Source organism: Tamandua tetradactyla, chromosome 14, assembly GCF_023851605.1.
Source record: "Tamandua tetradactyla isolate mTamTet1 chromosome 14, mTamTet1.pri, whole genome shotgun sequence".
Classification (NCBI taxonomy): Eukaryota; Metazoa; Chordata; class Mammalia; order Pilosa; family Myrmecophagidae; genus Tamandua; species Tamandua tetradactyla.
In genome coordinates this window covers 62,579,662-62,599,688 of record NC_135340.1, presented here as the reverse complement: position 1 = coordinate 62,599,688, position 20,027 = coordinate 62,579,662, and the positions used below count along the sequence as shown (strand labels likewise).

At 38.5% G+C, this 20,027-nt stretch overlaps 1 protein-coding gene across 3 annotated transcripts in view; it reads right to left on the bottom strand.

Annotated features, from left to right (window-relative positions):
- Window positions 1-4,089: 4,089 nt before the first annotated feature.
- The window catches only part of SLC12A1 (solute carrier family 12 member 1), a 95,940-nt gene continuing 80,002 nt past the window's right edge, over window positions 4,090-20,027 (bottom strand). For all 3 annotated transcript variants that reach the window (XM_077127797.1, XM_077127795.1, XM_077127796.1), the window contains exons 21-26: window positions 18,111-18,242; window positions 17,761-17,872; window positions 15,921-16,007; window positions 6,720-6,855; window positions 5,296-5,363; window positions 4,090-4,236 (exon numbers count right to left, since the gene is read on the bottom strand). In XM_077127797.1, coding sequence (XP_076983912.1) covers window positions 4,101-4,236; window positions 5,296-5,363; window positions 6,720-6,855; window positions 15,921-16,007; window positions 17,761-17,872; window positions 18,111-18,242 — 671 coding nt within the window. In that variant the 3' untranslated portion in view covers window positions 4,090-4,100. The remainder of the gene's footprint in view (window positions 4,237-5,295; window positions 5,364-6,719; window positions 6,856-15,920; window positions 16,008-17,760; window positions 17,873-18,110; window positions 18,243-20,027) is intronic.

Genomic DNA, 20,027 nt, shown 5'->3' with positions numbered 1-20,027 from the left:
ATTTTCTATTTGTTTCTTGTCTGTTTGATCTATCATCTATCTTATTTAATTATATTGTATGATGTTACATTGTATGAATCTATTATATGATTTCTTTTTTTTTCAGTTTTATTTTTTAATGATTTCTTTTTGTGTCTGGCTTTTCTCCTTTGCATTATTTTTCCATGCTTTTGTGTATTGGAATTTAGCCACACTGTTGTTTTTCTTTTCTAATTCCATCAGAGGACACATTTAAGCTTTCTAAAAAAATTGTACTTAAACCTGTAATAAGTACCCAATTTATTAGTGCCAATAACAACATAAGATCTATTCGCTTCCCTGGTGAGAAACGTTGCATCACTGGTACTCCTGGTGGCACCAAGGACAACGCTGTGTGGAAAAATGAAGACATCACCAGCTCTTGGTGGAAATGCGAATAAAAGAGTAGGACTCTGAAGTGGAACCAAGAATAAGAATGACATTGATTTTAAGTTCTCTACCTATATAAGTCTAAAACAGGTCTCTAAAAAATATAAAATGTTTAATTAATACGCTACTTTGACATAGTTTAAAAGGTAGTGATTTTTCTCTTTTGGTGGGACCTAAAATAATGGTGTGTTTTAAAATTAATCATGTTTTAGATGAGATGAAATACTGCATACCATTTTTTAAAAAGGAGATTCGGATTGTTGTTTTCAATAGCAGAGATCTTAAAAGAGGTAATATTGATCAACACTTGCTATGGAGAGGTCAGACTGGGCTGGACTTGGGTGGGACAGTTAGTGCTCCTGTGAGATTGAGTGAATAGGGCAGGTGCTGGGGCCAGGAGCAAGGGTTTCATTTCTCAGCTGTTAATGCATCTGATAGGGATACCATGATCTCTGTTAATGCATCTGATGGGGATACCACGATCTGTCAGCATTTGGAACTTATTAACATGTAAGTGAGTCACACTCAAAGAGGAATTTCTTCTGTCCTTCCATTGTGGAATCAAGACCAATCTCATCTTTATGCCAGTTGGTCCCCTAAATCTTTGCAAAGGAAAACATTAGAAATTTCTAGGTGAACAGACTTTGGGTGACGTGCATGGCAACATCCAGATGAGAGTGCTAAGTCTTCTAAGCCTAACTGACTACCAGCCACAAGCTGGCTGTTCATCTGTGATTGACACAGGAACCTTAATCATACCATCTGGATGTCATTACTATACTCCTATTTAATCTTAGCTAGAGGGTTAGTTAACATTGCCAGTTTAGTATTTCAGCAGCCTGAGAGCAGTGGGACATATGGGCAAGATCAAGCATTGTGCAACTTTTCTTCTCTGCATTTGGAGAAGCTCTGCACTGAGGCCTGCTTTTCTCCTTGCCTCAATCTTTATGGCAGACACATGGTCTTTTGGCGCTGCTGTTAAATGCCTCTTTTGGTGCTGCTGCCAATGCCTAGTTTGAGTGTCCAGCAAGCACATCTGCAGCCTCCTAGGGTTGCTTTTTCTGAATACTCTTGGTATCCAGAGAAAGGACCTAGGTAGTGTGCTCTATTCTGTCTTCCTTACAGCCTGTTCTCATCTCCAGCTTCAAATTTGGAGGGAGGGGAGTTAGTAGTATTCTCCCAGGGTCTCCTGAAATTTTTTTCCCATGATGTGTTGATTTTTCTCTCAAGAGCATTGGTTGAAAGCTGATCTCTGAGATCTTTCTTCAATCTCATCCCCTGCATGCTGTATCTGCCTTATATTTCTAACAATTTTATCATATGGATGACATCCTTCCCTAGTTTCCTGCTGTGATGCAGATCCTCCTTATTTTTATGTTTCTCTGGTCAATTTAGCAGAGATCTGACAGGACATGGAGAAAAAGAATTAGATGCCTTTGCTCCAAATGTGATTTGTTTACAAAAACCAGTTCATCTTGCATTTAGGGTGTCTGGAAGATATTCAGGGAGAAATACCAAAATATTAGTGATTGAATGTGTGGATCTGAGACTTGAGAGAAATATGGAGCAGAAACATAACTGTGAGAGACATCAGCATATGGTGTAAGTCAAACAACAGGAATGGGCAAGACTGCTTAGAGCAGTAGTTCCAAAATTGGGCCAATCATTAGAACCTAGAGATTCATAGGCCCTATTCCCAGAGATTCTGATTTGGTAGACCTATTTTCAAAACGCTTCCATTTCGTGTTTTAAGATTGAACTCACAGTGTGGTCCTATTTATCGTGTAAGAAAGTTTTAGTTCTGTATGTGCATGGATATGTTTGTAGACATGGGGGGCAGCAACAGCAAGTCAAAATGTTGTGAAAATTTTATTGTGGGAAATGGGTGGGGATGCTGATAAAAAATATATACAGAATGAGGGGCCAAGGAACGTTGGGTCCTAATATCCGACCAAGTGTAGACATGCAGATGATGAATGGCTGGGCTAATGAAATCGGGTGAAGGACTCCAGGGACAGAACACTGAGGGCTGTTGGCAAGAGAGTGATTGAAATGATGTTCCTTGGGTTCCAGATTTAAAAAAAAAAAAAAAAAAAGTAGGAGGACATGGATTTAGAGAAAAAGGGTGAGTAGCAGTAAGAAGTAGAGATTTTGAGATCAAGCATAGCTATATTGGGAATAGGTTAGGAGAGCTGAGCATGGAAAGGATATGGGTGTATGGTCAGACAGTGACACATTTCTGTTAGGTTTTCAGACAGAATAACTCTTAGTATAGACAACTAAATTCAGGATGAGGCCATGGTGATGAAACAAGGAAGAGCAGTGTGGGTGAACAGGGATGTACTGCAGCTTCTACTTTGCCAATTATTTCCCTCATCCTCACTAGTCCTCCTTCTGAACTGAAAGGCTGAGTCTTGAGAGCCCTAATCTTGAATCCCTGCTTGACACAACTTAGGTGCAGACCAGACAAGTGATTGAGATGCTCAGGCTCACATCTAATACCTCACTGTACCAGCATCTTAGGGACGGAAAAGTAAAAAATTGCCTAGGCCAAAGCAAATGAATTTAAATGCTTTTATTTCAGGTTCATTTTTTCCCATATATTTTATCAGTTAGAATAAACAGTCAAAATATGTCAGGAAAATATAAATCAAGCCATCCATCAGAAAAAGCAATTTTGTTGTTGGTTTCTCAATGTGATTAAATATTATAGGTATCTAACAAAAATGAGAAAAATCAGTACCTGTATATTTCAAGCTTTGCATGTTTTTTCACTTCACACTTTAATTATTCTTTTAGATCCATATAATCACTCTGTAAAGTAACTAAATGTATGATTCAAGGTACATTTCTTTATATCGGTCTGAAAATTTTTGGTACTTGGTTTTCAATTAGAAGTCTATAAAGATTTTATCTGTCCTAACCACTTAACTAGGAAAAAGTATGAAAAGTAACACTATGATGGAAATTTCAAAACATTTTAGTGGGTAGGGCAATTAGAGTTTATATATTAAAAGTGAATATAGTTCATTTAATTAGAACCTATGTTTTCCTCTAATCCAGCTCATAAGCTTTTCAGTCAGCAGCAAATTAAAGCTGTATGTTAGCAATGATCATGAAGATCACTCTAAGTATATGTTTTTTTACATTAAATAACCCTATTTAAGTAGCCGCTTTAAACATTTTGTAGACTCAAGAACTTCTACTAGTTTTCAGTTATTGATTTTCAAATCTTCTTTGTATGTATAAACCTCTGAGGAGGCCAAGAATAATCATGTTTCTCGCCCAGTTGGTCTTTTCCTTTGATAAACCCCCATGGTGACTATATCAACCTGTCAATAACCATTTATTGAGAGGCAGCTGTGGGACTGGGACCTGTAGCAGGCCTAGAAGCAAACATCGTAGAAACAAAAGATTATGTTTACGTGGAGGAGTTTGCAGTCCAGTTGGTGGTTTTCATGATATAAGTCAGCAGTTAGTTTATGTCACCAGTAGCAATAAAAGTGTTTTTCTAGGGGTAGCACTGCTTTGACATCTTCTAAACTGATAGAGGGAGAAACAGCTACAGCCTTTAGTCAATTAAAAAAATATAGTGACAAGTTTTAGGATGGTCTCCAGAGATTTACATATCTATAGATCAGATTTGCAACACACAGTATGTTAGGTTAAAATGTGCTCTAATCTTTCATATTTTAAGAGTAAAATGTCAGGACATTTTTATGATTTCCTCTAACTAGTAAAACAGGAGGGAGATTCTTTGTGAGGATTTCCAACCAAGCCATGTACAACAAATCCGATATAGATCCTTTTCTTGCCACTGGAAGGCTCCTGACAGCATGGAAGCAAAATAGACAACAAAATTGAAAATTACTACAGGCAATAACATCACAAGTACTTCTGAGCTATTTAATAACCAGTGGCCTGAAGCTTTTGTACCAAAAAAGGAGAGAAGAAACCACTGGAATTATTTTCAGGATAGCTATTAAAGCGATGTATTCTTAGATAACACACATATCTCTAAACAGAACATTAGGCTCAGGTATTGTAGAGGAGAGACAACAAGTTAGTTTTTTCTTCTTTAAATAGAGAACTTGATCAACTTTTTTTGATTAGCCTTGTGTGTGTGTGTGTATGTGTGTGTGTGTGAGAGAGAGAGAGAGATATTTCCCAATAATCTAAAGCTCTTACATCTGGGAGACACCTCAGAAACCAGGTATTTGAATGCTACCACCCAATTCAATATACCATTCTACAGTGTCTTAAATGGATAGTCCCCCAGTCTATACCTTGCTTGAAAAAATATTTATCTTCCTATGAAGGAATTAGTTCATGAAGTATAACTGTGAAACAGTTGGAGTTTTCATGTTTAGCTACCAACTTGCAAATAAATGAACATTAAGGTTTTAAGGAGGTGTGCCACACATATCTGTGGGGCTGGAAAGCAAAGAGTAGAAATGGAAAAGCCTGCCATTATTTTTCACCCAGTCTGGCCTCTTCCTGCACTGTGCAGGGCCCCGTGAAATACCGTGGGCACCATGCCCCAGGAGGGCCTGCCCAGGGAAGAGGCCTGTGGGCCTTGGGGCTGGTTAGACTGGGAATTCCAGGGTCCTGGGTCTCTGGATCTAAGTGCAGAAGGGCACGCATTCTAGGCGGGTACATCCCCTTGGCCCCATGGGTAGGGCATAATGGGGGAAGGCCAAAGGGGGCCCCTAGAGCACACAGGCCCTAGTTATCAGAGTCTCATTTATTTTCCTTCACTTTCTAAAATCCCACATAATCACAATCTTTTAAACTTTCCATCTGAATAGTCACGAGCTTTTAAATGGATTAACCCATTTACCCTAGGATTCCTGTCGAAAATTGTTCAATGTCTGTAGTGATACTTACAGGACAATGAGATTGGCTGCTCTTGAATGTTCCTGCAAGAGTTCATTCAGTCGAACTTGGCGGTAACTCTGCAGACAGCATTTAAGATTTTATTATTTTATTGGGGAAAGTTCTACCAGGATGTATGAATTAGAATTTTTCTCACCTCAAATTATGGATGAGTGGAAAACCTCACTTTAAAAAAAATTACAATGATTTATTTCAGGTTCAGAAACTTACAGTATTCTCAAAACTCATGAGACATAAAGAATAGGGCCAAATTATCATTGTACTATAGGTACAGTGGCTTACTAAATTATAGTCAAAACAAGCATAAAAAGAAAGAATATGGATTACAGTGAAAAGATCATAAGAATGGCCGGTGTGGGGGAGCAGGTTTGCGGTTGAAGAAAACTGACCTAATCTTGATACCTATTTGAAATTCTAAAAACATAGATTTTATTCTAGTTTATCTTTCTTTAAGCTCTTTGACTACTTTATCAGTACAGGAAACCAGTTTCAACTAAGAAGCCACCAGAAGAGTCACTCAGAAAAAATAATGACATTAACTGTTTTGCAGTGATGAAAGTAATAGTCAATTTTATTTCACTGATTAAGAACAAAGGCTCATAAAAATTGTGTGATTTCCTCAATTATATCAAAAGTCTTTGCTAGAGCTGAGAAGTTTGTTACACACAGGGTTTATGATTACAGTTCATTATTTCCCCAGTAGATTCGCTTTGCTTTTAGATTTCATCTCCTAATGTAGTTAAGTTAGATTTTATAGTATGGAGGTGCTTGTGGCCTTTTTCATGAATGTCCAATTCAGATGTTAATTCTTCTACCTAATTCCTGAGGGAGTCCTGCCTTTTTCACAATCACCACTCTCACCAACTTCATTTCCATCTTCCTCAGCTCTTAAGAAGAGCTCACCATTTCTCATCAATCCTGTAACTTGTGCACAATCCAATGTTCCTACTCATGGTTGTAACCACATCATATATTTTCTCAGACCCCTTTGTTGTTGTTTTTTTCCTTTTTCTTTTTTACATGGGCAGGGTCCAGGAATTGAACCCGGGTCTCCGGCATGGCAGGTGAGAATTCTGCCACTGAGCCACCGTTCCACCTCCCATTTGTTGGTTTTTCATAGCTATCTTTATCAGGTTAAAAATCTTTGTTATTGCCTTAAAATTGTGAGTCAATGGGCGATGCGATGGTGGCTTAGTGGCTTTTTAAATAAAAACTGATTTTATTTAAAAAGTGAAAGTTTTCTAAATGCTCATATCCAGTAACATTGTTGAAAAGCATTTTTAAAATGTAGATACCCTGGATTCTGAATATAATTCGATAACGGATTCATGACTTCCTGATTTTTAAATCAACCACTGTTTTGTTTTTCAGCTGGTTAGACAGCAAGGTAAAAATTAAGGAAGACAAGTCCTTACCTTTTCCTTTACTGCTTCCAGCTCTGCATCTGTAATTTTCCATGGAGTTTCTCTCTTTAATTTCTCAGCAGTTGCTAAATCTTTGCAGCTTTCATGGAGACGATATGGTTCAATCATCTCTTCAAAGACTTTCCAGCTGAAATTGGAATTATAAAGGAAGCCTCACAGTGGGAATCTAACTCATTATTTCACAGATACTCCAGGTATGATTGGCTCTGCTGGCTACAGAATTAGAGCTGAAATCATGCAAATTTTTTTAAGAATCATCTTTGCAGGGAATTTACTGTGAGTAAAACCAATGGCTATGACACTGCCTCCCAGCCCAAGGCAAGGCCTTAACATGTTTGAGGACTTGTAGCCTACTGGGTTTTAGATCTTGAATTTAAACACTCAAGCATATAGAGAGTAATTGTTCTGCAAAGATCTTTTCCTCATATTATAGCCAACGACAGTTCTAACATAGACACGGAGCCCATACGTGAATGGCCAACTGCTTATTGCACATACTCTATGGGGAACATTCATGAATTAACATGGGAGGTAAACCAGGGTCCGTGGGAGTTGGGTAAGGCCACCCTCACCTTTAGTCCACAAGGCAACTCTCACTCATGGCAGGAGGCTGTGGGGAGAGACAAGGAGAGCAGCAAGGGCTCCAGGAGTTTAATGATTATCGAAAAATCTGGAAGCTGGCTGCAAATAATGTTGCCTAAGTCCTTTGGGTATCTGATGTTTCTGCCTGAGATTCTCAAATGACTATTGTTTAGGTGAACTTCAGGAGAAAGAATAAAAATCAATAACATATGTATATATACATACACATATTTATGTAATATTAAGTGAGAAAAGCAGAATACAATAGCATATATAAACTGTGACCTCATCTATGTCAAGAAAACCAGGTATAGAAAAGCCTAGAAGAAACAATGCTGAAATAGTCTTACATGATTCTTTAGATTAAGGTTCAAATATGGTTTGAGATGCCATAGGTCATGGAATAAATTCAGTGGGCCTTAACTAATATTTGTGAAATCGAAATAGGACATGCTAAGGTAGGATAGGACAGAAAAGACCACATGAGATGAGAAGAAAAAAATATCAGCTTGTTTGACCTGTAAGAATGAGTATTACTTTCTGAAACTTTTGTTTCAATTGTATATTATACCTGTGTATCTAGGTACTAGATGGTGATTTAAATGTAAAAATCAATATTTTAATGTTCTAACAAGTCGAGACCATTTTAGAATGATTAAAAAGCAATTCTTGAGTAGAAATGAGGCACAGTATCTAAGAGCAACAGAACATTTTAAAAATTGCTGAAAAATCTCTTCTTGTCTTTTATAAGAACCTCAGATTTACTTTTTTTTTTTCCCGCATGGGCAGGCACTGGGAATTGAACCCAGGTCTCCAGCATGGCAGGTAAGAACTCTGCCATGCTGAGCCACGGTGGACCACTCTCAGATTTACTTTTAAAACAGTCACATAAAGCAGAGCTTATAATTTATACCAATAGTTGTCTTCAGCATGCTACTTTAAAATTATCTAAAGTGTGAATAATTTTCCTTGGTTTTATATAACGTAGCTTGTTTATAATTTAGTAACTTTGATATGCGTGATAATTAGAATCCATGTGCTGTAAAGTTAAGAAATTAAAATATGAAGCAATGAGTTCAATTTACTCATCAGTGGCCTGATTTAGGATTTGAAGATGAAAGGGCAGATTACAATGGAGCAGGATTGCACCTACCAGTATGCCTTTGTTAAGAGACTGAAGAGATACTTAGCATAGCAAATCTCTAACGCATTTACTTATTTTAGAAGTATAGACAAAGGCAGAGAAGGAATAAGACACATTAATACTTTTATTTGCTATTCTTCCCAATGGTATCGTGCCTTCAGACACCTTCAGCAGTCGTCAGTACAATGGAAAGGAATCTGGGGGCCATGATGGCTCAGCAGGCAAGAACGCTTGCCTGCCATGCCAGAGGACCTGGGTTCGATCCCCGGTGCCTGCCCATGTTAAAAAAAAAAAAAAAAAAAAAAAAGAAAGGAATCTGGGAAAGGGTACCGGACCCAGAGAGAAAAGCCTGAGTTCTTTCCGAAAGGGTACTGGAAAAGCTACTGGAGCCCTTCCTTTGCCCCCTCGGCCTGAAAACCTTCCCTACAAAAGATGGGGGTGGGGGGTAGAGATAAAGAAGTCGATCAGTTTGGGATTAAGTTAATTCAGAATACAGGGGTACGGGAGACATTGTCTGTATTTTAGGACTTCACCTACTCTTTGAGACCAAAGGAAGAAAGGTTTATTTTGTCCAGAACCTAAATTTTCTGTAGCACATAATCTAACTCAATTTGTCTGGATAGATCATCTAAACAATCCAAACACAGGGAGTCTAGAATAAGAATGAGGGCCTTTAATCCCGTATAGCTGAATACAATACCTGGATATATCCTAGAGTATGTTAAGCAGATAATCAAAAAGTACTGGCAAAGTCCCTTGAGGGATGGGAGAAAAAAAATGGAACTATTAAACTTTACCACCAGGAAACCCTGGATACTGTGTCACACATTAGGGACACTCAAGTCAATAGACTAAGCCCTTGGTCTTGAGATTTGCTCTTGTGAAGCTTATGTATATAGCAGAGAAGTTTAGCCTACTAATAAGTATGCCCAAGAGTCACCTCTGGATGACCTCTTTTGTTGTTTAGATGTGGCCTTTCTCTCTCTAAGCCCAACTCTGCAAGTGAAACCATTGCCCTCCCTGCTACGTGGGACATGACATCCGGGGGTGAAAGTCTCCCTGGCAGCACAGGAGATGACTCCCAGGGATGAGCCTGGCCCTGACACCATGTGATCAACAATGCCATCCTGACCAAAAGGGGGAAAAGAAGTGTTAACTAATAAGGTATCAGTGGCTGAGAGAGTTCAAATAGAGTTGAGAGGCTCTAGAGACTCTAGAGGTCACTTTTATACAAGCTACGTTAGACATTACCACCTATCATAACTTGCTAAACCCCAACCAAAACAATTCCTGCCAATCCTAAAGAATACCTAGGGCATTATATAAGATTCTACAAAGGTTCCATGCACTAGGGCAACATTCCAGGGACCTACAACCTCCATATGGGTCCCTGGACCAGTTAAATCCTGAAATGCAGAGGGGCCAGCTTCTCCAGAACATCAAGTAGTTCCATCCCCCATCCCATATTATTGACAGCCCCTTCCAACATGAAAAAGTTAGAATGGGCATAGTCCAAATACCCCTAAAGAGTGGGAGAAAGATCAAAGGTGATGGTGGAGTTATACAGAGAAGGTAGGGTTTAACAAATGAATATGATTGCTGAATCATTAAATTGGTATTTCTTTTAGTCTCCAGTACCTTAGAGCAGCTAGAAATAAAAACCTAAAATTGTGGAATTGTAACCCATACCAAACTCTGAAATCTGTTCTACAACAAATTGTTGTGATGTACGTTGAAATTTATTGCTTTTTTGCGTCTATGTTATTTTTCACACACACACACACACAAATAAAAAATAAAAAGAGGAGGAGTGTAACAGAGAAGATAGGGTTTAACAAATGAGTATGCCTGCTGAATCATTATATTGATATTTGTTTTCATCTTCAGTGTCTCGGAGCAGCTAGAAGAAAAAATGAAAAATCATTTTTTATTTAAAATTCATTTAAAATATGTTCTATAACTACTTGTTAAAAGGTACTTGGAAATTTATTGCTTTTTTTGTATATATGTTATATTTCACAAGTAAAAACACTGTCTTTTTTACAAAAAAAGGTGGGTGGTCCAGATAAGTCCTGAAACCTAGCCTAGCCTCTTCAGATGGAACATCAGATAGTTTCATCTCCCTAGCCCATATTAGTGACAGACCCTTCCAATATCAAAAATTTAGAATTGCCAAAGCCCAAACAACCCCAATGAGAGGTATGGAAAGATCAAAGGTGATGGTGGAATTAAACATAAAAGATAGGACTTAACAAATGAATATGACTGCTGAATCATTAAATTGATGTCTCTTTTAGTCTCCAGTATTTTAGATAGAAGTAAAAACTTAAAATTGTGAAATTGTAACCCATGTCAAAGTCTGAAATATGTTTTACAACTACTTGTGGTGCTGTGCTTGGAAATTTATAGCTTTTTTGTATATATGCTATCGTTCACAAAAAAAGAAGGAAAAAAAGTTAATTGTGGTGATAAAAAAGTATTTAAGCCTTCTAGCCTCCTGTATTCTGGAGCAGCTAGAAGGAAAAATATGAGAGGATCTTATGGTAGCCCATGACAAACTCTGGGATCTGTCCTGTAACCACTGTGTGAAGAGTGCTTTGAAAATGAATGCTTTTTATTTCTTTGCTTTGTATATACGTTATACTATACAATAAAAAAAAGTTAAAAAAAAAGTGGGGGGTGTCACTGCAGCTGCTGGGAGCTGATATGAGGGCCAATGTGAGGGTAGTGTGATAATTTGGGCAACAGTGCTCAGAAAAGTGCGGAAAAAATGCTCTGTGGATGCCAGACAATCATTTTATTTAACAGCCTCAAGGGCTGTTAACAATCAAAAGGGTCTCTGTTTAAGCTCTACATATACTTATTTTGATCAAAATGAGAGTTTTTTGCACACCTCTGTCCAGGGCCAAGTTTGAACGCAAAATTCAAAAGCAGTTTCCTGAGAAACAGGTGAGATGGAGTTTGCTGGTTGTCTTCCTTCCTGCCCCATTGTTAGTTTTGTTAGACTGACTCCATCCCCAGCATGAGCCAATCAGTAAAATTCTCTCCTCTGTGCCGGAGGAATTGTTAGTGGGGCACATAACGACGAGGCAGATGGGCCCAAGAGGCACTTCAGTGACTCTCAGTGGATTAGGTCAGTGAAACCTGAATGAAGCCAGGGCCTGAGATCAGTAACCTAGGAAGAGACACACTTTCTCTGCCACTAAACATAAATGAGCAAGTATGCAATCCTGGTTGCTGGTGGCCACGGTTTCCAAAACTAAGTCACCTTGGCTGGTGATTCCACAACGACAGATACAGTAGCTAGACTGAGAGAGCCTTACCTGAGAGCCGGACTACACTTGGACTTATCGTTATGCATGCCAATAATTTCTGTTATTTCAGTCACTATGACTTAGGTTTTCTTTCACTCACAATTAAAACATGCTAAGGGACACTGGGTTATAATGAAACTGTCTCTGCCCATTTCTTTTCTCTTCTCTCTTATTGCTCTTTGTTCATGTTCGTCTTTGATTTCTTCAAAGCTGGCCACTGCTTTTCTATTCTCTTAAGCTCTGTGATACAAAGATGGTTCAATTTTATTCCTAATTCTATATCAATTTTCACCGAGTCTGATTTTTCTAGCAAATAATTTTTAATTGACTTTAGAATAAGCCTAGTATTACACACTATTAAATATAAATGAGAATTAATTGCATTTTAAAAATTAACATCTTCCCTTGTCTTCCCTACGCTGTTCTTCATAACAATACAGTTTAAAAAATTTTTAATTGCATAATTTTTTCCCCTAAGTTCCTTAAGAAAAGATTTCTTTTCTTCTCTCAAAGTAATGTACTAATTGTTTCTGTGACTACTCTATCATCTTTAAACTAAAGTATCTTGTTAATTGCTTCTAGTTTCTCTTTGATTTTCATACAAAGATTTTGTCTTTCTTAGCCCGTTCCTTTTAATTCATTCTATACAATAAAAAATGAAATTTAAACATAAAGACTTTTCAGTTTCTCCTGGCTCAATTATTTTCTCATTAACTTTTCTTTTGTACTCCCGTTCACCCTTGCCCTACTGTATTTATCTCTATGATAAAATGTCTCCGTCGAGACTTACTGATGTTTTATGGGCAGATAAAAGAATTATTAAAGGCAACATAAGGGCATCTAACATTGGCCTCAGACATGGAACTCATGGACAAGATATTTTTGACACTGTCAAAAAGAGTGGTGACTATTTGGCCTCTGGTGACTGAGAAGCCAAAAAAGAACAGTGATCAGGTGATAGTTGTTAATGGTTGTTAATGGTAAGATAAGGGCTCCTCAGCCAAGAAAGCCTAAGTGATAGCTGAGACACAGTCAGTGCTCCACTCTCCAAGCCATGGGCCCTGGGCCAGGACCGGCCAGCCCAGACGAAGCGTTCCCTTTCTCTAATTGGATGCCCAGAGGAGCTGCCTTTCTCTAATTATCACAAAGTGTCAGCTGCACTACCAGTGACCATCTGCGAGATTTCCTGAACAGACTATCCCTTGTTTGTTCTAAAACAGGGTTCCCTTCATATATTACAACAACTGCTGCCAATATCAGATATGTGACTGTTTTATAAAGTAACATGGACTCAGGAATAGCAGAAGGTTAAACAGAGGAGGATGGTACTTCCAGTGCATTGCTCCTTGGTGGCCTCTTGTCTTCACACCTACACTAGGTGCAAGGATTCTTTTATTCCAGAAAGGCTGGATATTTTTTTTTCCTTGACTCTTCCTCAAGATTTTGGAAATATCAGAGGGAAAACCTCCAAAATTGTGAAGCTTAATTCACTTTTTCCTGGGGAAGGAGAGTGGCTCTCTTCCTTGCAGGAAATGTGAGAAACACCAAATGAAAACAGTATCAAAAATCTTTATTTCTTAGTACTGTCCCAACAGTTTTGTGCTCTGAAAAGAGGAAAGCATGAGAGAAAGGTGAGGGTTAGTAAGGTAAGAGCGTCCAGAATATGGCAGGTACTCTAAGAATGAGAAGGCATGGTTCATGGAAGAGGTACATCAAATCCTTGCTGATAGGCAGGACAGAAAGGATGGATGTGGTGGCTGTGACCATGGCAGCTGGGCAGAGACTAGTGTGGGAGAAAGGAAAGGAAACAAGGTCTTCAGTAGAGAAAATCAAACTGATGGATAGAAAGGAAAGATTATAGGAACAAAGAAGTTGGTGAACATAGTCTTTCATTTCTGGTAAGGCAAATGGCAGCAAGAATGAAACTATAAGAAGTAGGTGACTGATTTGTGCCCATGGAAAAATCCAGCTAGCAGGGGACACCATGGCTAACTTCCAGACTAGAGAAAATGACCCTTTCCTTGTGAGGCACTAACAGGCTCTGCCTTATTGATGAGTGGCACATGCCTGAGAGTCACTGGACTGGTGCACTGTGAAAGAGAACGCATTTTCACCAACCGCGGTCCATAAGATGAGCCCATTTGATCACATCCCTGCAAATGCCAAGAGGAAATGACTTGGGGAATTAAAATTCTTCAAATGAAAAGTAGAAGGCTATCAGAGCTATTGTATGACATGTTCATGTCAGAGTTCATGTCAGAGTTAACTCCATTTACCAAGGAAAATTATAAATGAGTTCTTAATTTTTCGTCAGTATTTGTAGTTCTATTTGTAGTTGCAGAAGTATAGGAATGCTAGGTATTAAAGGTATGCATGATGTAAGGAAATAGTACAAAGTAATCATTCAGGTCGGCCCTTTCAATTACAGTTTTCTTGTCACAAAGTGTTGCAAAGTTATTTTACTTGGCTTAGGCCTTGGAGGAATCACGAATACCCTTGAAAAACATGAAATTCAAGGTTGTTTTGTCAATAAGAATGTCTTTTAAAACTGAGTATTTTTCTTTTAGTTACTAAGCACATAAAGGAAAACAGTCAATCAAAATAAGGGAGGAGGTAAAAAGACTGGAATAGTATGAGGGGTTAGAATCGCAACCTCTCAAGAATTGCAGGAGGAAGGCGAAATGGTGTCAGTAGGAATGGGAAGTGGTCCAGAAAGACCACAAGGACTTAGAATATTCTGAGACCTCCATGTCCCTCTGTGCTCTCCCCCTGGGAGGCCCCACTTCCCAGCAAGTCAAATGTAATAAATTGTGTCCAGGTGCAACAGTAAATGTGATTTGGGATTGCAAACATTTTATTATTATGCTTCTGAAAAACTGAACTCTTAGTAGTTTATTTAATTTACAATCAGCTGTGTGTGGAGAGCCGCCACCCGGGTCAGGCCTAGTGGACGCGCTGCAGCCTGCTCCAGAGTTCCCCCCGCCCATCGAGTGAGCCAAGATGGCGCTCACATCCTGCTTCCGTGTATGACGTACATATCCGCCAACCGTGCCCACCTATCACCACTGTATACGTGGCGTCAGCCCATTGGACCCCGATTATGTATATAAGATGTTACCCGGATGAGGTGGGGGGGACGACCCACAAGGAGCCGTGCCTGACGGCCGCACAGAGGTCGCTCCCCCGCGGGATGTATTCACCCGGTCGGGGAAAGTTATAGATAATGCAAGCTTAGACCCAGTAAAGATTTGTGCTTACAACTGCTGCGTATTCTGGACTCGTTTTCTACCGCCAGGACCGGTTTGTCTGCGTCTCTTTCTCTCTCCCCCTTTTCTTGTCGTACCCTCCGCCGGCCGGGGGCCCGACGTTGAGCGAGGAGACACGGACAGCTGTGATTTCCAAACAACTTTCTAGCACCCTTAGGAAACCCCTCTGAAGATCTGACTTATAATTTTTTTCAAATATCATGGACTATAAATTCAACAATTAATGAGCATTAAAATGATGTCATATTTAAGACATTTAAACAATTATCATTTCAATTTAGCCATTTCCTTTTTTATTTTGGAGCCAATATATTTCCTTGTTTGGCTTCAAATAGAGGCCCTCCCTGCCGGTGTTCCCCACCAGCTACCCGGTCCTCCCCCCACCCCCCAATTTTATATGCCCTAAATATTGGCCTAAAAGCTAAAACGGCTCTGAAAGGTATGTACTGTCATTGTGCCAAGATGATACAAGGTGTTTCCACACCTGCTCCGTCAGAGCTCCCCATCCAGATGCCTCCCCAGGAGCTTTGAATGATGAAAAATTGCACCAACTGCTCAGAGGAATAGTCTGGCCTTGTGGTTCCTGCTATCTTGCCACCATAGAAACAAAGAACATGAAGGTGATTCTAAAATGCTAACTAACCTGTGCTTTAACAACTTTCCCTCTAAAGCTCACCTTCTCCACAAAACCCTTTCTTCCCATTCGAATGTACTTCAGAGCTCTATGCCAGGATGATTTGATAAAGTGCCTTTTCATTACAACCTATTAGGAAGTCACTTCAGGAAACACATGGCATTTTTACCTCTTGATAATCAAAACAAAAGAGAATGAGAGAGTACCATGAGGAAAGAATGGAACAGTAAATGGACATTAAACGTGTCATACCTCTCTTTGTTTGGCTTAAGGTTGATATCACCAATGATATGGATGTCTGCAAATTTTATCCTAAATTTGCTCAGGAGGGAAGCCATTCTGAAAATATAAGAGAAAAGCACTTCACTGCTGCATATTTAACTATTTTCAATCAAAGAGTTTTGGGATTTAAGACATTTAAAAGCAATCTGTCTTACTTCAGCCTAGCTTTCAGACAAGCTAATTTATTTAAAAGTCTTTAGTTAGTGTTTAATTTTCATTACAGTACTTGATGGATACATTAAGTGTGGACTGAGCTATTCCATAGAAGACCAAAAAAAAAAAAAAAAAACAGTCATGTAGGTATAGATGGTAGAAAGAGCAAACTAGCTATGCATTCATGTTTCAGGGAGAATGATACAAAGCTAACCACATTTCCTGATCATGTGAAATAAATGGAACAAGTTTTAACACTTATTGACTTATCTTGCTGATCATTTTTATAGTTACCGATAAACTACAATAAACTAATAATAAGTATGTAAGCATTATGTAGCTACACATTAGAGGGTTTTCCTGGCAAATTTGAATATAATTTCAAAGTTACAGAGAAGTTGCAAGAATAGTGCAAAGAACTCCCGGAGACACCAATTGTTTACATTTTGCCTTATTTACCTCCCTCTTTGTTTCTCTATTTATCTACATCTATTTCTTTATCATCTTTATTTATCTACCAACCTGCTTATCTGCCATTTTAAAGTAAGTTTCAGATATCAGACTCCTTTAGCCCTAAATACTTCCTAAGAACAAGGACATTCTTTCATATGGCCAGAGTGTAATTACTGAAATCAGGAAATTTAACATTGATGTCATACACTCATCTAAACCCTGACTCACTTCCAAATGTCATCTACTGTCCCAGTAAGATCCTGGAAGTATTAAAAAATATATATAAATTATTACAGACATATTAGTTTCTATTTTAAGACAAAATAAACATTACATATGTATATATACATGCATACGTATACACATACACAGATACACAGATACACATATACATGAGCATGCACACACATACAGTATGGATGTTTCACATTTCCTAAGAGGGAAACATATTTAAAATTACCATATAAAAGCCTGCCATTATTTCATGATTTCTGGTCTGGGAAGGACTAAGGGCAGGTGAATATCTTTCTTCAGCTTTCCACCAGGGACATCTGAATGTGCCATGTTCTTAGCATGCTTGTTATTCTCACAACTACACATCAGTCCTCCATGGCTAAATTAATGAGAAAGAAAGACTTACGTGGTGGGACTTTTTTTTAAGTTAGAAGGGATCTCAAACTGTCTTCCATTTAAACTCTTTCAAACTACCAATCACAAACTGAAGCCCCAACTATGTTGAATGACTACAGCCAGTTGGTGGCAGGGCTGGGGCTAGAACCCAGGTTTGTGTCTCTGTCAGTTCTCTATTAAGCACGCCATGAAAGTGAGCAGGTTTGGATCTCCCAGAAAAAAAAACTGGGCACACATTTCTTCAGGCTCTTCCTTTCTTGGATGCATTTACTGGTCAGAACAAAATAAACATCATATGAGATAATGATACTCTCTCATTCAAGACGTGAGATGAGGATTTTGTGTCAAATTCCGTTGGGAAAGCATTCGTGGTCAGGGATGAGAGGAACTGAAGACTGATTAGAAAAATTATGCGGATAATTTATTGACCAGCAAACCAAGTAAATAGGGGGCCTATCATGGTGGCTTTGTCTTTAAATCTATTATGCCTCAAAATCACTTAAAGTTCTTAAAAGTGACTATCAGGGCAACACATATCCTATATGCTCTCACGGGGGAATGATAAATTGCTTACGCAATTTTTTCTTCTTCAATGTGGTTGATCTTGCCTCCGACATAGATTCTTAATTTACAGTCTTTCCATTTTTTTCTGAGTGTCAAGATATAGGGGATAAGGAGTGTTAACCCTGAAACAAAAAGTAAATTATAACAGGATGAGTATGTCTGATTGAAAGGAAATGAATATCTTTACATCTTTATTCATTCCCACATTCGTAGGTCAGCTCCCAAATCATTTTAAATCTTTGGGGAATACAGAAATACTATTCTTTAACAGGTATCATTTTCATATACCTTTTCATGCAGTTTGTTAAATTTATCAATATAGAAATTCTCCTCCCAAGTGTATACGCTGAAACTTTTTACCTCCATCATCAAATAACCACCAAACATCAATTGTGCCTTTTCCTTGTTTCTTTCTAAATTGGGTGCTGGCTTCCACCAGTTTCTGGTTGAACTCCCCGACATGCATCGACTGGATTGTGTTAACACTGCTGTCTGAAATGAAAGAAAAAGAATGTATCTATTTATCTTTTGAGGACAGGAACAAAGCAACTTTCCAATAAATCTATTGATGAAAACAGAGGAAGGGCGATTTATTTGTGTTTCATACATAAAAATAAAAAGTAAGCTTTATTCTCTGAAAAGGAGTGCTGAGTCTTGAATCCCCCAATACTTTAGATCGCCTTCACTAGTTAAATGAACATTTGATACTGGTTTTGTGATTAGAGTTTTCATTAAAAAGCAGTGGATTCTTTTCAGATCTTTAGTAATCTCTCTCAGAGTGGAATTATTACTTAGTCACGTAACAATACTACATGATCTGATACTATAGTCAAAATGTTCCAATTTCTCCAGATTACAAACATAAATCAATTTAATGTGCTGAGATTTACGTGAAAGTAGAATGCACGGCGATTGGTTCTCTAAAGATAACAATAGAATCAGAAGCGTTTCTCCATTAGGGGATGCATTCATCTGAGCACGGTTTTGGCGTAAGTACCATAAACTTCTGGATTATAAGGGTTGCCAGTGACCACATGCATCCTGTTCTCTGTGACTGACCCTTTGGCCCCATGGTTTGGCCCACGTGGCTCACTCCTTTGTTTTCTCTGCAAGGAATATTGTGAAACTAATGAAAAATTACTTAAGCTATTTGAATCTGTGCGTGTCAAATGGAAAAAAGGCAAGAAATACAGAATGACAAAATGCCTTCAGTTGGGTTAGAATACCCATACTTGAGTATGCATAAAACTTCTTTTTTTTTTTTTTTACATGGACACGGTGAAAGTCTACCCAGGGAATTAGGCTGGTGTTCGAGCAGGGTCCTCGTTTCTATCTGCCAGTAGGTGTCTGCTGCACTGTGTACATTATTTCTCATTTCTGTGTCTTTGAAAGTGATGACTTCATTGCTCTATTTCAAAGAGTAGTGCTCTTTGGTGTCGGAATAGCGCTTGGAGTAGAGCTGGCAGCCTCTTCAGAGCCTCCTCTCTGATCTAAGAGAGCCTGAAGATGCTTTGTTCTGCCTTTCACTGTTTCCATGTTTTGGGGTCTGTCAGTTCTGGAGGAATCATCTTACATCATTTCTGTACCCCTAGGAGTGCTGAAGGAGAAAGTAAATTTATTTACAAAATGGACCAAATCCTGCCCTCACTTACATGCAAATCAAAGCATCCAAAGGACTGTATTTGAATACCTAGTGGCAGAGTTGGTACTGATCAAGAACTCAAAAGAGTTGTCAACGAACTAAATAAAATGCAGAGTAATGAATGATCCTACTTTAGAGCTGTGTTTGAAACTTCAAATGGGCATTACATTATTACTGCTTTTCCCAACAGTGAGACATGCTGACTTTCAGTCATTTTTGCCAAAACAAGTATTGTGACACAGAAATAGGTTTTCAGACCAAATAACAAGTCCTGCTTTTATAAAGAGAGACGGTAACTGCTCCCCCATCATGTAGAGCAGTATTGGGCTATGAGTTCTGAATATACCATTGTTTTCTAGACTGTACAATTTAAAAGAGCAGAGTTAACTCTTTTCACGGATACAATAATTGTAGAGGAAAGAAAATAGTATTTAGGATCCAGAACAATCGTATTTTAATTTAAACACCTTGAAAATTCTGATGCACCTTCAACTGTCGACTCAAAAACACCTTTTTCCTAGAAAATATAATTTTAGGGTAAGCAATAAATAGTAGGCCCTCCCACACCCCATAGGATAGTCCAGGAGCACCAGGATACCTCTAGTAATTGAAGGGGGGCAATATTAGAATCTACC